Raw genomic sequence first — 14,388 nt, forward strand, 5'->3', positions numbered from 1 at the left:
CACAGTACTACAAACTAACCTGTTTATCATGCACTAAATAACACAACATTTAAAGTTATTACAGCTTAGTTTGTTTTGCTGGATGTTCACAATATGAAAATACATACTTTATCAAAATACATCATATACAGTTCAAATGTGTGATGATAATTATGGCATTACACATAAGCTTTAAATCTGCAATTTAGTGCCAGCTAGATTCTGAAGTACTGCAAAAGACACCTGCGCTTCTTCCGGCCCATTTTAGCTCCAGAGTTAAACCAAAAGTAACGAGTCCGTTTTTAAAATGTAAGAAGAAGAAAGTACACATATTTGTTTAAAAATCTAGGGAATAAAAGTAAAAAGTTACCTGAAAAATAAATACTCAAATAAAGTTCAGATACCTGAAAATTCTATTTAAGGAAGGTAATGAAATATTTGCACTTTATTACTTCCCACCTGTGGCTCTTAGCAGAGATGGGCAGCAACTGTAATCTGATTACTTGTTTCAAGTAACAAGTAAAGTAAGGGATTATGATTGCAAAAAAGTAATTAGATTACTGTTACTTTCTCGTAAACATGCTGCGTTACTAAACCGCAATTTTGTGAAATTCACAGAGAAACCCCTGGATCTGCCCACTGACATGACCTCCACCAGCCCCACTCCTGCTAAACAGGTGAAAATAGATTTAAGAGCGACAGGACTTAGTGCTGCTGAATTTTCTATTTTATTTATTTTTTTGCTGTATTTTACTTGCATTTATTTGAAAGAGTTAGTGTATTTTATATGCTGGAATATCAGAGAATAGGTTTAAATGTTTAACAAATTTCTTCAAGTCAGAGCGAGATGCATATAATTTAATTTTTTGCTTGATGCATAAAGTTAATAGATTAAAACTAATAAAACAAGTTTAAAAAAGAGACTTTTTCATTTGATTACATTTGATTACATTTACATCTATTGCTTTATTATGTATTCAGGTTGTGTATCATGTTTTTAAAAAGTAACTAAGTAATAACTAACTAATTACTTTTGAAAATAAGTAATCAGTAAATAATGACATTGCTTTCTTGGAGAAGTAATCAGTAATTAGTAACTAATTACTATTTTCGAGTAACTTGACCAACACTGGCTCTTAGTAACTTAAACCCTATTTAGTCTAATTGGCTCATGATAGAGAATAAATAATAAAGAATGATCATAGTTATGCATGCTAAGAAACTAAATATTGAGATTTATTTGGGTTTAAAAAAAGCTCTTCTTTTGGGTAGATTCATATTTTGTCCATAGTTAGTGCCACAGAGCAGATTTCTTTCTATTAATTTTCTTTGGAAATTCTCGGAAATTATGATGTTATTTTCAGAAGAAGACATATTTCGAGGACTCCTGTACAAAAAAATAAAATAATTGTGTGTCCTTTAAACCTGCAACATGTAAACCTAGCGAGGGTACGATCTCAACCTGACCAATCTTTTGTTGTGTTGAATTAAAGGAAGATGCAGCTCTATGCTGTGCAGGCTAATTAATACCAGTTCTGGAGCATAATGCATTTGCATAAAGTTAATATAGTCAGTTAATACAGCCATAGATCACTGAGGTGGCTCTACTGATCCCTGCCTGGGAGATGTTTATGCTATGTGTGAAGCTCCTCTAAGGATCTGCTTGCAGGTTCAGTGTATGTGTCTTAGTATGTGCATGCACATTTAAGTAAAGTATGTGGGTGTTCTTTTCTTCTGTTGACCCTTTTTTTTGTTGTTGTTTAGTTTTTTTTTTTTAAATCATTTGACATTTTCTGATCTTGTTTTAACAGTGTGAGCGAGACGAGCGATGGAGACGGCACAGAGAGAATATTGATGGACAGACCAAAACACTGACAGGACAAGTTGAGGCTCAGACACCGTCTGTATTGACAGAAGGGAGTAATTGATTAGTCATTCATGCCACTGGGCTCCCCAGTGATAGGAAAAGGACAGAGACATTCACATCAGAGTCTTTTTACTTGACTTCATCTTAAAGGCTTTCTGTGAGTCTTTTGTCTCTCCTCCATTCACGGCTTATTAGTCAATGCAGAGTGACAGCGAGCAGATGATGTGGTATAAGCTGGATTTGAACAAAAAGACATGATTTTCTCCATTTCTCACAGCTCCACAAAAACCCTCTGTGTTTGGGAGCAACTGTTCCACCTCATTGTTCCTCCAAGTGAAACTTTGTTCAGTGTCTTACCTTTTTGTCAGAGAGGCCAGACACGGTGTCGATATATTGCTCCTGGATCATGAAAGCAGCCAGGTTGGCGGTGTAAGAAGCCAGGAAGATGACAGCAAAGAAGGCCCAGACCAGGACCATGATCTTACTCGTGGTGCCTTTAGGGTTTTCAATCGGGACAGAGTTGTTGAAGACGATGCCCCAAAGCAGCCACACTGACTTCCCAATAGTGAATGTTGGACCACCGGGAGCTGAGGAAATAGAAACAGGAGACAGTTTCACTTTTCACTTTTAGAGTAAACTAGTAGGACCTTGAGCTCATCACTTTATTGGATTTGTAGAAATAAGCAGCAAAGTGGACAAAGGAGGCGCATGGATTGAAGGCATATACGCCATAGCAGGCAACTTTCATGTTTGGAGGTGGGAAAACTGAGGAACTGTCCCTGGATCAGTTGCTGCAATTAAACGCCACTATCTTTAGTTAGCTGTCTTGATTGCACTGAGGTAGACATTTTATATTTGTTTCCACTTTGAAAAATAACATTTGCCAATTATGTGATGTGATATAAAAGTAAAGGCTTTGTTTTGGCTTAAATACCCACGTTGCAATGGTCAGAGGAAAAATTATTATCTGACGTCAGAGTTTTCTTGACCAGTACCTCTACCCAGATCTCCTCTTACTGCAGACTCCTTCCATGAGAACATTATATTCTTTCCTTCTTTGCTCCTGACAAACTAAACTAATAATCCCTGCAGTTGCTTCCAGTCTTTTTTCAGTTACAAAACCCACTGCGGCTGTCATTTCCTCAGCAGAGCAGTCTTGTTTTCACTGGGGATTGGGGCTTTCTTCAGCCAAAATATAATATAAAAAAGAAATCTCTAAGCAAACCTAAATTATCTGCGTGGTAAAATACCACCAGAGTTAAGGGGAAATTACGTTTTGTTTGTTTTCTTTCTATGTGGATGAATGGATTCTTTAAGTGCAGTATTTGATGACGGTGTTCAGCCCTTTTTCTTTCTCTGGGTTCTTTCTTCACACAAAATATGTCTACTGTTCACTGTGTAAGTATTCATCAGCCATCTCATGCCCTTCTACAAACTTCCAAATGACAGAACAATTTCACTGCATCAGCCCGTTTCCATCGCTCTCTGCCACCATTGCTCATGTGCAGCAACGGAGGGTGCCACCGCCATCAATCACACTTCGATTAGTGAAGCGACGAATGCTAATTAAAACAGGAAAATGACCTTTCGGACCTGGAGACGAGGCATGCTCTGTCAGCGCTGAATTCTGGGATTGATTAGCCCTCCCAAACCCAACCCAAAATTTCGTTAAGGAATTTGAGGTTGCAGGACATGCTAGCGGGGAGGGGCGGGCCTGTAGGCAGGCTTACTTTGAAATGCTTGGTGGATGCAAATTGAATAGCTCTGAGCTATTCTGTGGATATTTTTAAAAGAAGAAAATACTAATTGACTCCATTTGACATATTACACTGAAAACAACAGACTTTGCCTCTGCTTTAATGATGATCTAGTAATTATGAGTCCTGTATTATCCATCATCAATTCTTCCAATAAGAAGGTGTAAAACTCACCTTTGGCGCTCACCAGACTGCGATTGTAGCCAGCTGGGCTGAAGTATTCAAACACAAACACCGTCACAGCCACCACAGTCAGGCACATCACAAACATCATGACCCAGACTGCTGGGCTATAAGGCTCTGGAGGAGGAGGAGGAGAAGTGAAGGAACAAACATGGGTTGGCATAAGTCTCTTTTGTGCTTCTGTTTCAAAACCTCAGCCTGAGATAGGCGGGGTCAACGTGTGTGATAGCAGGATAACAGGAGGGAGAATGAAGCTGAATTTTGTTGTTTGGTAAAGAGATTTAGGTGTGTGTGTGTCATGCATTAGGGGATTTAGTTGTAGGCTACAGTCATTGGTGGGATAAAAGCTCAATGAGAAGTTTCCTGAAGCGTCTATGGAGACAGAACTCGTTTAAGTAGGCCACCCTGCAAGAAAGTGGTTTGAAAGACGGCAACATCGCACTCCAAAGATAACAAATGATACAACCAGCTTGAACAAAGGAAATTGTAAATGTGAATGTGCTTCTCACCAAGAAAAGCAGACGGAGATACTGTTCCGTTGCTGCGCGCAACCATGACGCTGATGCCCGTCTCAACAAATGGCACAGAGAAGTCGATGATTTCAGAACGCTCCTCGTTGATAGTGAGGGAGCCAATGGCCATGTCAGCCCGCCTGTATAGCACCTGAGAGAAGAGACATAAGCAGAAAGCAAACAAAACCAACACAGAAGCACAACAGTGAGCCAGCTGGAGTGGTCAACTATTTCCCCCTCTTTATTCTACATGCACTCTGCTTAAAATAGAAATATTTCCACATTTTGCAAGCAATCCTTTTAAAACAGGAAAGCCACAAGCAGCCAGCAATAAATGAAAAACATTTCTTTCATCATTTCAGCCTCCACAAGGGGAAAATGCTGCATCTCAAGAGCTCCCACATCCAAGCCAGTTTTTCTGTAAAGCATTTTTTACACACATACACACACGCACGCGCAATTATACAGTTCCAAAGCACGACGCCTTCAGGCACAAAAACACAAGCAAAAGTCTCTCCTGAGGAACACCTGTTCAGGTGCTTCACTTTCAGATGCAGCTGTTTTTTACGTGGCTTGGTGCGTGTGGGGAAAATGATGTGTTAGCACCGTATGCATATACATGACATCACACCACTGACCTAAAAAAAGCCCATCAAAAAAACCAAAACTCTTGACTGTCTAATGCTGCTTGTCCTAGTGTGCATCATTACTTCAAACTGTAGGAAATCACTGCATACAAATAGCCTACTCAAGTACTGTTCTTAGGTACTTTTACCCTGACATTTTTAATTTTAGCTGGACTAATGTTAAAATTTCCAATTTAAAATACATAAAAAATAAAGGCTGTAATATTAAAAAAAGTGTAGCTTGTGTAAAAACATTTAAAACCTCCCAGTCTTGTTTTAGTCTCATCACAAATTGTATTATCTGACAAGTATCTGAGAGGAAATTATTACTCTGATCCCGCTCTTCTTGATGGGACTTATTCTGAAGTACTGTTTAGTGAAAATTTATACTTTGACACTTTTTAGTTCTATTTTTTTTATATTAACAGTGGATAAAAATTTTATTTAGTATGAAAAGACTGACTTGTGATGAAAACCCCCCAAAGAATCGTCAACCTCTCTGTACTTTCGCTCACTTACACAGAGTATTATAGTGTCTCAGTTCAGTCGTCTGGTTTTATAGCCTGCGGGTTTAACCTTTTACTTTATTCTCATTACTCTCATCAGCCTTGTTTCCAGCTTTAGCACGCAGCACTGGTTTTAAGTGAAAAAGCTTTTATAATAACCACTATACGCTAAGTGCACCAGGGAGCAGCTTTTTAGCAGCTGAAGAAGAGGAGGATGGTAGAAATCTATGTAGATCTACAAGAAGAGTGAGTATTGTAATTAAATGTATTGGGGGGCATGGAAACTTATAATTGTCAGTTACAGCTTTCTGCACTTCCTGCAAGTAACCCTAAAATCAGCCTCATACATATTTAAATGGTTCAAATGAATGTTACTTCATGTGTGCCATGCTTCTAAATACAGGTGTCTCTCTTTTTAAAGTTGGACTATTCCTGAATTCAAACAGAACTGCTTTGGTTGAAAGAAGCAGACAACTAAAGAATAATTGTTGCTCTATTTGATATTCAGTTCTGCTTTTGGCTGATGTCTAATATGCTACTCGTAAATAACTTACATTTATTGTGGTTAGATCTGTGGCTGAACATCTTCATACACCTTTTTATAATAGTCTGTTCAACGGCAGCAGGCAGCTCAAGAAAGCTGCACGGTCCGCTGGATTCAGGGACTTCTTGTAGTTTCAGTAGCCATATGTCTCACCTCTCCGATCATCCCGTTCCAAACGCCGCGGACCAGCTTGCCGTGTTTCCCATTGGTAACCAGGTAAAGGTCATAGGAGAACTTGATGGTGCGGGACAGCTTCTTCAGGATGTCTATGCAGAAGCCCTTACAGCACAGCTTTGTGTAGGACTCTGAGTGGCCAATAATGCTGCAAGAAGGGTGAGAAAAAGCAAAGTCACACACACGGTTAGTACAACTTTGCTTAACCATCCTGTGATCAAAGATCCTCGCTGGCAGCTGGGACTGTTGCTATCTTTAGCATCAAACCAATGCTGTTGTCTTACTTTGCTTCAGAGAGTGAGTGCTAAATAGTCGCAGGCTCTCGTGCTGACAGACACCATCGTCTACAGCAGCAAAGTGAAGGGCAGGCAATGGCTGGTTCATTAGCTAGAATCAATGTCGGTTAACAGCATGTCTTTCAGTGAGATGGAGGCGACGCCTAAAAATGACAAACAAGCACAAATACACTCACACACTGTGTGACAGAGGCCACAGTGAATGGTTGACTGACTGTGATGGCCTCTAATCAAAGCCCATTAAGGTGTGTAGCATTTGTGGGGTGCACTCCCTTCCTCTCTGTGGCCTTGCTACTTAATGGGGTGTTGAAGAAGAGAACAGAGAGAAAGGAAATTGTGGGAAAAAAAAAATAATAGAATAAAAAATAATGGAAACCTCAAAAAGTGACACCAAACAGGGAAAGTTAAAATCAGACAAAGTGAAAATGGAGTTGACACACTTCCTGAAAAAAGAAAAACTCTCTCTTTCCCCCACCACTCTTTCATCTATTCAGCTGCCAAAGAAGAGGGTCTAAAATCTACGAGGGCTGAGTCACTCGGTGTGTGTGTCTGTCTGCGTGCGTCTGTGTGCGTAACTGACTGATAACCTCGGCATGTCAATGAGTCAGCATAAGAGCTGAAGAACGATAAAGAGACGACGTGAGTGAATAAATGAGCAAGTGATTGAATGAAAAAAGTCAAGTGAGTAATTAACATTCAAGGTGATTATTTTCCAAATCTTAAGAGTTCATTTTAGAAACATTTTAAGTGCATTTGGAGGGCTTGGTTCTTTCACGGGAGTCTAGCTCTGATAAACGCAGTGTTAATTAATTGCTGCAGGGGCTGGCCACCTGTCGTCATTATACACACTCCACTAACAATTCACACACAAACACACGCTAAAGCACGCGTAAACTGGGCCGTCTCTCTCCATTTCATACACGAACACATGTACGCATACAGTACAATGTCCCCTGGGGATGTGCAGCAGCAGTTGTGTTGTGCTGTGCTGTGCGGTCTCCACAAATGCCCAGAAACTAGCGCAGCGTGGAGGGGAGCATGTTAGACCAGAGAGAGTGAGAGAAAGGGAAACTGTCAGCTGAACAGCAGACAGGAAACATACGGACCAACAGCCAGACGATGCAGCGATGGGGCAGCGGATTCAGTTTTGAGGGAAATGAGGGCAAGTGCAAAGGAGGACAGATGGAGGAGGAGGAGGAGGAGGAAGAAGGAGAAGAGATTGTGAAATTACCATCACTGTGATCCAGTTGAAATGATGAGGAAAACACTACAAAGTTAATGCCCAACAGTATTGCGCCACACTGATCGTCCTCGTTGCTGCACAGTGCAAACTATTAAAGCTGGTATTTCCATCAGATAATATGAATCTTATATTATTAATCTCATCATTGTTTTTCATTTATTTTCTTTTAATTCATTACCTGAAGCAGAGTACAATATATTTTATCAAACCAACAGTCAAACTCAAGTATACGGATACTAAAGCTTTGTGATTCTTCAACATTTTATTACTATTTTAAACCTTTGGATAGAAAGCTGGACCTAATCTAAAATGAATAATAAAGTATTTGTCTTATGACTTACTCCACTGGTTTATATAAGGATATTCAAGCAGAGCTAAAGCTATTCAATGAACACTGTGTCTCACAAGGACTCGTTAACTCGCTTTGGTTAATGAGCCTAATTTGAGCTCAAAAGGGTAAAAACATTGAATAATAACTTAATTTTAAGAAAAGAAACACCTAAAAAAATGTTCGCTTTCTTTTAATCTGAAAAGGTGTAAGAACTGGACACTTTGGAAATCTGGTTTTTGCATGTGGAGCACAGGTTTGATATCCCTGTCTTTGCTGATTAAACAGTTTTTAGAAAGTACAGAGTATCAGTGAAAAAGCACTGACAGGTTATGTGGAATTAAAGGACTGCGAGTGATGTAACATTGTTTTGCATTACTAATGACTCTTGATTGGGTCTACTCTGTACTTTTATGTGCGATCTTGATGTAATCGTTACTAAACTTTGAAATGGAAAGTGGATTCATTTTCTCAGAAAGACAAATCAAAGACGTGACGAATGACAGAACGGATGCATGAGGTTAGAGGGAGGTGGAATAGTCAGACATGGCTTTATGACTTCAGCTCTCTGTAACGGCCTTGACTCTTCTGGTTTTTGGCTTGCACTGATACTGGCTTACTGTAACGTTCCAGTTCAGTTTATTGTGTTAGATGGGCGTAAGGCCAAGAGAAGGAAATTCTTCTATACTGAACTCAGAAAACCATTCCCTTATGGACCAAACTCTGAGTGGTAATACTATAATAGTAAATTCTGGCTGCCATAAATTTAAATGTGAATGGTTTACTAAAAAACAACTGTATTCTACAGTAATGTTATTTATCAGTTTATCTTTGAGCAACAATGCATGAAGGTAGAGGAAGACCAGCACCACCAAATTACCTCAATATTAGATACTTCTGCTGCACACAACCAACAGTCATGTGAAAAGGAACATTTTCAGAGTACTCTGAGCAGTCCGGTGAAATACCAAGTACACCCTATGATTCAGTAGTTTGTAGAATTTTACCAGCAATAATTTGAGGTAGTCTCACGTATGACTTCCTCAGTCTCTGTTGAGGAATTCTGGTCCTCTTAATTACAATATTTCTGAATTTCATTGAGGTGTGTGTTGATGCACAGCTCTCACACCACAGCATTTCAATCAGGTTGAGGTCTGGACTTTGACTGGACCATTGCAACACCTTGGTTCTTTATTTTTCAACCATTCTGTTGCAAATTTGCTGCTGTGGTTGGGATCAATGTCCTGATCCACTTTGGGCCAAGCTTTAGCTGTAGGCCAGATGGCCTCATATTTGACTCAAGAATACTTTGGCATTCAGAGGACATAACGGTCAACTAAATGACTGCTAGGTGCCCAGAAAACAAGCCAAAATGATCATGCCTCCATCACTGGGCTTAACAGTTGGTATGAGATGTTTATTCTGTGTATATGATCAAATATCTCCACTTTGGTCTCATCTTTGCAATGAACAGTGTTCCAAAATATTTAGATGCAGATTTGTAAACCTAAGCCCTGCTACAGCGTTCTTTTCTGCAACCCTTCCAAAGAATTAATACTTTTTCAATCTTCTTCTGATATTGCTGTCATGAAGTTACCTTCCTATTTCCTAATACTTACCTTCCGAGTTACTATGGAAACAGTAAGGGTGTACTTCGTTTTTCACAGGACTTCAAAGAGTCCTGTGATCATCATGTGAAGACATTGTAGACAATAATCTTTGAAAATAACGTATTCAACAAACAATAACTTGAAATTTTGTAAAAATTGTGACCTATCAGAGTTCATGTTTATAGTATACAATGAGAGAAGAACATCTTAAGATAAAACAAGCAACTCTTGTCAATTTTGAATAATCAGTTGCCTATAATATCTATAAATAATCTCAAATAGTAAATTATCTAAATTCCTATCAGTTAATTTTCTGCCCCAGATCTTATCTAATTTAAGACCTGCTTCCCATTAGCAGCTGGTCGCTCAATATTGGGTTACACCATCCTATTTCAGACAGCTGAGATTTGAGACATTGGATTTTAGTGTGGAATTCCTACTCTTAATCAGCCCGGAGAGGTAGGCTTAGCCTTTTGGCAAAAGAAGCTATCATCTGTCCAAAGAAAAGGTTTTTAATGAGCAAGACAAAAAAGTTTTAATCACACTAAACATCTGCTCTGCAGGGAAGCCGCTCAGACCACACAACAAGATTAACTGATTTATAGAGCACCAGTCGCCTCTCTCCCTCTCTCTTTCCTGCTCCCTATTTGTTGGTCACCGTCCAAATGGGACACGCCAGCCAGCGAGAAGTAGAGAAAGAGAACCAGAAAGAGGGTAGGCTGGGATAACATTGTCCCACTATGACAGATGTCCCCATGTTAGACAGATAAATCTTCTTTACTAGCAATCAATGTGCCATTGTGCCCAACAACAGCCGCTACATATCTCATTCTATAATTAATGTGCCAGCCATAGCCAGATCTGCAATCTGCATAAATGATACATGCACCACAGACACATGTACACACATACGTGGAGTCATTGAAGTGAGCATGAACACAGCATTAATTAAAATAGTTTATCTGCTGCCGATCAGATGATTGAAGAGCGGTCAGTTTGTGCAGACTGCGAATATCACACCTAGAAATCTTCACGTTTGGCTGTGATATACAGATACAGATTCCTCTTCAATGCTGAGAGTTAGATGAGAAGGTAGACACTGCTCTTGTGTCTATATATTATGCTACAGCCTGTACCCAGTTAGCTTAGACTGGCATAAAGAAATAGGTAAATGCTGGACACATAACATCATTAAACCCATAGCGAATGCTGGTTTTAGTGGATATTTAAAGATTAAACAAACAACCGATCAACCACAACCTTAAAACCACTGACAGGCGAAGTGGATGTTGCTACAACACAGTTTTCTGCTGGGAAACTGTGGGTTCTTTCATGTACCATCCAACTAAACATTGTGGCTGGGCAAGCACACATGCAAGCACGGTGATAACACCTCCCAATGGCAGTGGCCTTCCCGAGCAGGACAATGATGTCCGACACACTGCAGAAACTGCTAAGGAACAACTTGAGGAACATGAGGCTGAGGTTTTGACCTGTTCTCTAAACTCTCTATATCCCAATCCGATTAAGCATCCATGGGATGCACCAGAATGAGCCCAACCCCTGCACACCCTACCGTATAACCTGCAGGACCCAAAAGCTCCACTGCCAAGATTCTGATGCCAAAAGCCACACAACACACCTAGAGCTCCCGTGTCCATGGCATAAAGTTTTGAAAATCATTTCAAAACTGGATAGCACTCCTGCACTCAACCATGTACCAAGCACATGTCTGATGGTCAGACTCTACCAAATGGAGCAGACCTTACAATCAATAAGCTTCTACACTTGAGCAAACACTGTGCTGCAAGCAAACATACAACAATGAATAAATTGTAACATAATCAATAACAGGCAGTGAGATTCCAGTTAGAGATAACAATACTCCCAGAGTACAGGGCTAAGAACGTCAAGGAAACTACAGTTACATCCTTTTGATACATTATCATACCAGTGCATTGATGTAGCTTGTTTGCTGTCAGTTGGGACAGTGCATCATGATATCTGACTTAATATCCTGCCAGAACTAGTTATTAAAAGGTGCAGAATAAACAGCCAGTATAAGCGGATGTCTGCACTCACTTTGTTTCCTGATTCTTTTAGTATGCTGAGCAAAATGCTCCCCAAATCACATGATTAATAGATTCCTCTGAACGAGCACTTCTCCTCTGGTGCTCTGTCTGTCATATCAGAAAGCAGCTGGAAAAGTCATTACATTAACAGCATATTGTGTGCCTGAGCCTTTTAGTTTGAAGTTCATAATCTAACCTATTGTTTGGCTGTTTAAGTCTCACACTTCAATTTCAGTTTAACAATGATGAACAAAGCGACTTTAATTCAGTAGATTGTTTTTATTCACTTGTTTCATTGTGGCAGATTCTTGAAGAATATGCCTGTAATCAAAAACAAGCATGACATTTATGACACACTAATAACTTCCAGGACTGAACAGCTAATGCAGAAGTGCCGAAAACTGCACTTCATTTAATGGTCACTACTGTCTCAGTCCCACTAGAGTAAAAATAGAACAGCAACTATAAAAGCAAATCAGCGGTTGCCCAATGATTGCATTAAATAATTTTTGCTGTCAGTGACCAACTGCAAGGAGTTGCAATGACAAACTGGTTAGCCAAAGGCAGCACATGCAACCCCTTAAACCTTTGATCACAAGGCAGGTTGCCTGGTGGGAGGCAACCTTTTTAAAGGAAATGTATCAATCGTAACTTCATTGCACACAGTTGCAATACTTTTGGCTGTACAGTGGTCTTTAGCCACTGTTTTCCAAATCTCTTCCTAATCTTGTTGTTCAGCACTAAATAGCATGTATCTATCTGTATGTTGCATCCCTACAGTTTATGTACCCACCACAGTCAAAATGCAATCAATGCAGTCTATGCTTGTGGCTCATAATAAAAACATCAGCATCACTGACAGATTATGAGAAAAAAATGTTTAGTCATTAAAACATAACTTTAGGAAATAGAGGAATTAGCAGAACAAGAAACAAAGACCCAAACACATCCAAGCCCCAAATGGCCAAATTACTGGGTTTGAATTATTGGATTGACCTGCCAATTTTTAGTCAACATGGAAAACTTCAGTCCTTTTTCTCTTTCTTTTTGGCACTTAGTAAAACAAACCAAAACATCTTACTTTAAGAGCTAACAAACTAAAAATAACCTGTTCCTGTTATACATGTTTCTTAGATGTAAATTTTATATTCAAAGAAAAGCTGGCTAAGTAAGCCAGCAAAGGCCCTTAATAAAAAATTTACCAGTACTGTAGCATAGGTCTAACCATATTGTGATTTGGCGCTATATAAATAAAATTGAATTGAATTGAAATATATTTATAGTTTCAGTTCTCCCCTTGTCAACTTGATAAGTGAGATGAGAAAGTGGTAAACACTGCTTTCAAGACATAGCTGCAAAAAAAAAGAACAACTCGTGATATAGTTTTATTTCTGTTGTGTGTGAACATGATGTAGATAGTGTGTATTCTTAATGAACACTAGTTCAGAGGTAATAGCTGTTTAATGGCTGTTTTCTGCCATGCTGTGATCTGTGTTTGACATTGAGGGTGTGATTTTAAAGTGCTTAGACACTCAGCACACACAATTACTGAGTTTAATGAAGTGTGGAGGTATGCAGTGTCTACTCAAACCTAAACTGGGGCAAAGGAAAAGGGAGTGAGGGAGGGTGTAGATGTCTGAGTGTGGGACTGAACATTTGCTAGAAATAGTGCCAATATGATACCTTTGTTATTTACTAAGTATTAAAACAGTAACAAAAGAGCTCATTTAATGACTTTATAAAGGAGCGTGTGATGATGGAAGTTCATCACTTTGACCAATTCATTGAACACTTGGGTACAGCTTTTCAACAGCTTGTTAACGCAAACATCTAATCAACCAATCACACAACATCAACTCGATGCATATAAGCATGTAGATGTAAGTTCAAACCAAGTATCAGAATGGGGAAGAAAGGTAATTTAAGGGACTTTGAATGCGACATGGCTGTTGGGCTGGTCTGACTATTTCAGAAGTTGGGATTAAAATACTTTCTTAATGGCAGAGCAGAATGACCTGACTGCTTTGAGCTGATAGGAAGGGAAGAATGACTCAAATAGCCCATGATTACAGAGAATATATACAGATGAGCATCTCTGAACACACAACATCTTTAAGAAAAATGGGTTACAGCAGCAGAAGACCACACTGGTTGCCTATCCTGATAGCTAACAGGAAGCCAGAGATACAACTCACCAAAATTGGAAAAGTGAAGATTGGGAAAACATTGCCTGGTCTAACGAGTCTCAGTTTTTGCTGCATGATGTAGGATCAGATTTTGGCATAAACACCTTGAAAGTATGGGCCATCCCCTTATCTCACTGGTTAAGGCTGCCGATGGTGTAATGGTCTGGGGGATGTTTTCCTGGAACTCTTTGGGCCTTTTAGTACCAACTGCTGCTGACAATCTCTATTCTTTTATCACACCAGTTTACCCATCTTCTAATGCCTGCTACCAGCAAAATAATGCATCATGTCACAAACCTCAAGTCTCAAAGTGGTTTCTTGAACATGGAAATATTCATTGTGCTCACAGATGGGAGATAACATACATAAACATGTCATCAACACATATGGCTGGTTGTATTTTGGTTGTGTAGCCCAACATGCACTTTGAGACACAGTGTCTCAGTCTCAGTCTGGGTCAAACTACTGGCAAGTTCTGCTATAACCAAAAAACATGAAACTAGAC

General features: G+C 39.4%; 1 protein-coding gene across 1 annotated transcript in view; it reads right to left on the reverse strand.

Moving 5' to 3' along the window:
• LOC100696649 (glutamate receptor ionotropic, NMDA 2C) overlaps positions 1-14,388 on the reverse strand; it is a 60,454-nt gene that overhangs the window by 12,581 nt on the left and 33,485 nt on the right. The window contains exons 9-12 of the mRNA XM_003453417.5: positions 6,128-6,296; positions 4,296-4,449; positions 3,778-3,903; positions 2,204-2,433 (exon numbers count right to left, since the gene is read on the reverse strand). Of these exons, the coding sequence (XP_003453465.1) occupies positions 2,204-2,433; positions 3,778-3,903; positions 4,296-4,449; positions 6,128-6,296 (679 nt within the window). The remainder of the gene's footprint in view (positions 1-2,203; positions 2,434-3,777; positions 3,904-4,295; positions 4,450-6,127; positions 6,297-14,388) is intronic.

The sequence above is a fragment of the Oreochromis niloticus genome, linkage group LG8 (assembly GCF_001858045.2).
Source record: "Oreochromis niloticus isolate F11D_XX linkage group LG8, O_niloticus_UMD_NMBU, whole genome shotgun sequence".
NCBI classification, from domain to species: Eukaryota; Metazoa; Chordata; class Actinopteri; order Cichliformes; family Cichlidae; genus Oreochromis; species Oreochromis niloticus.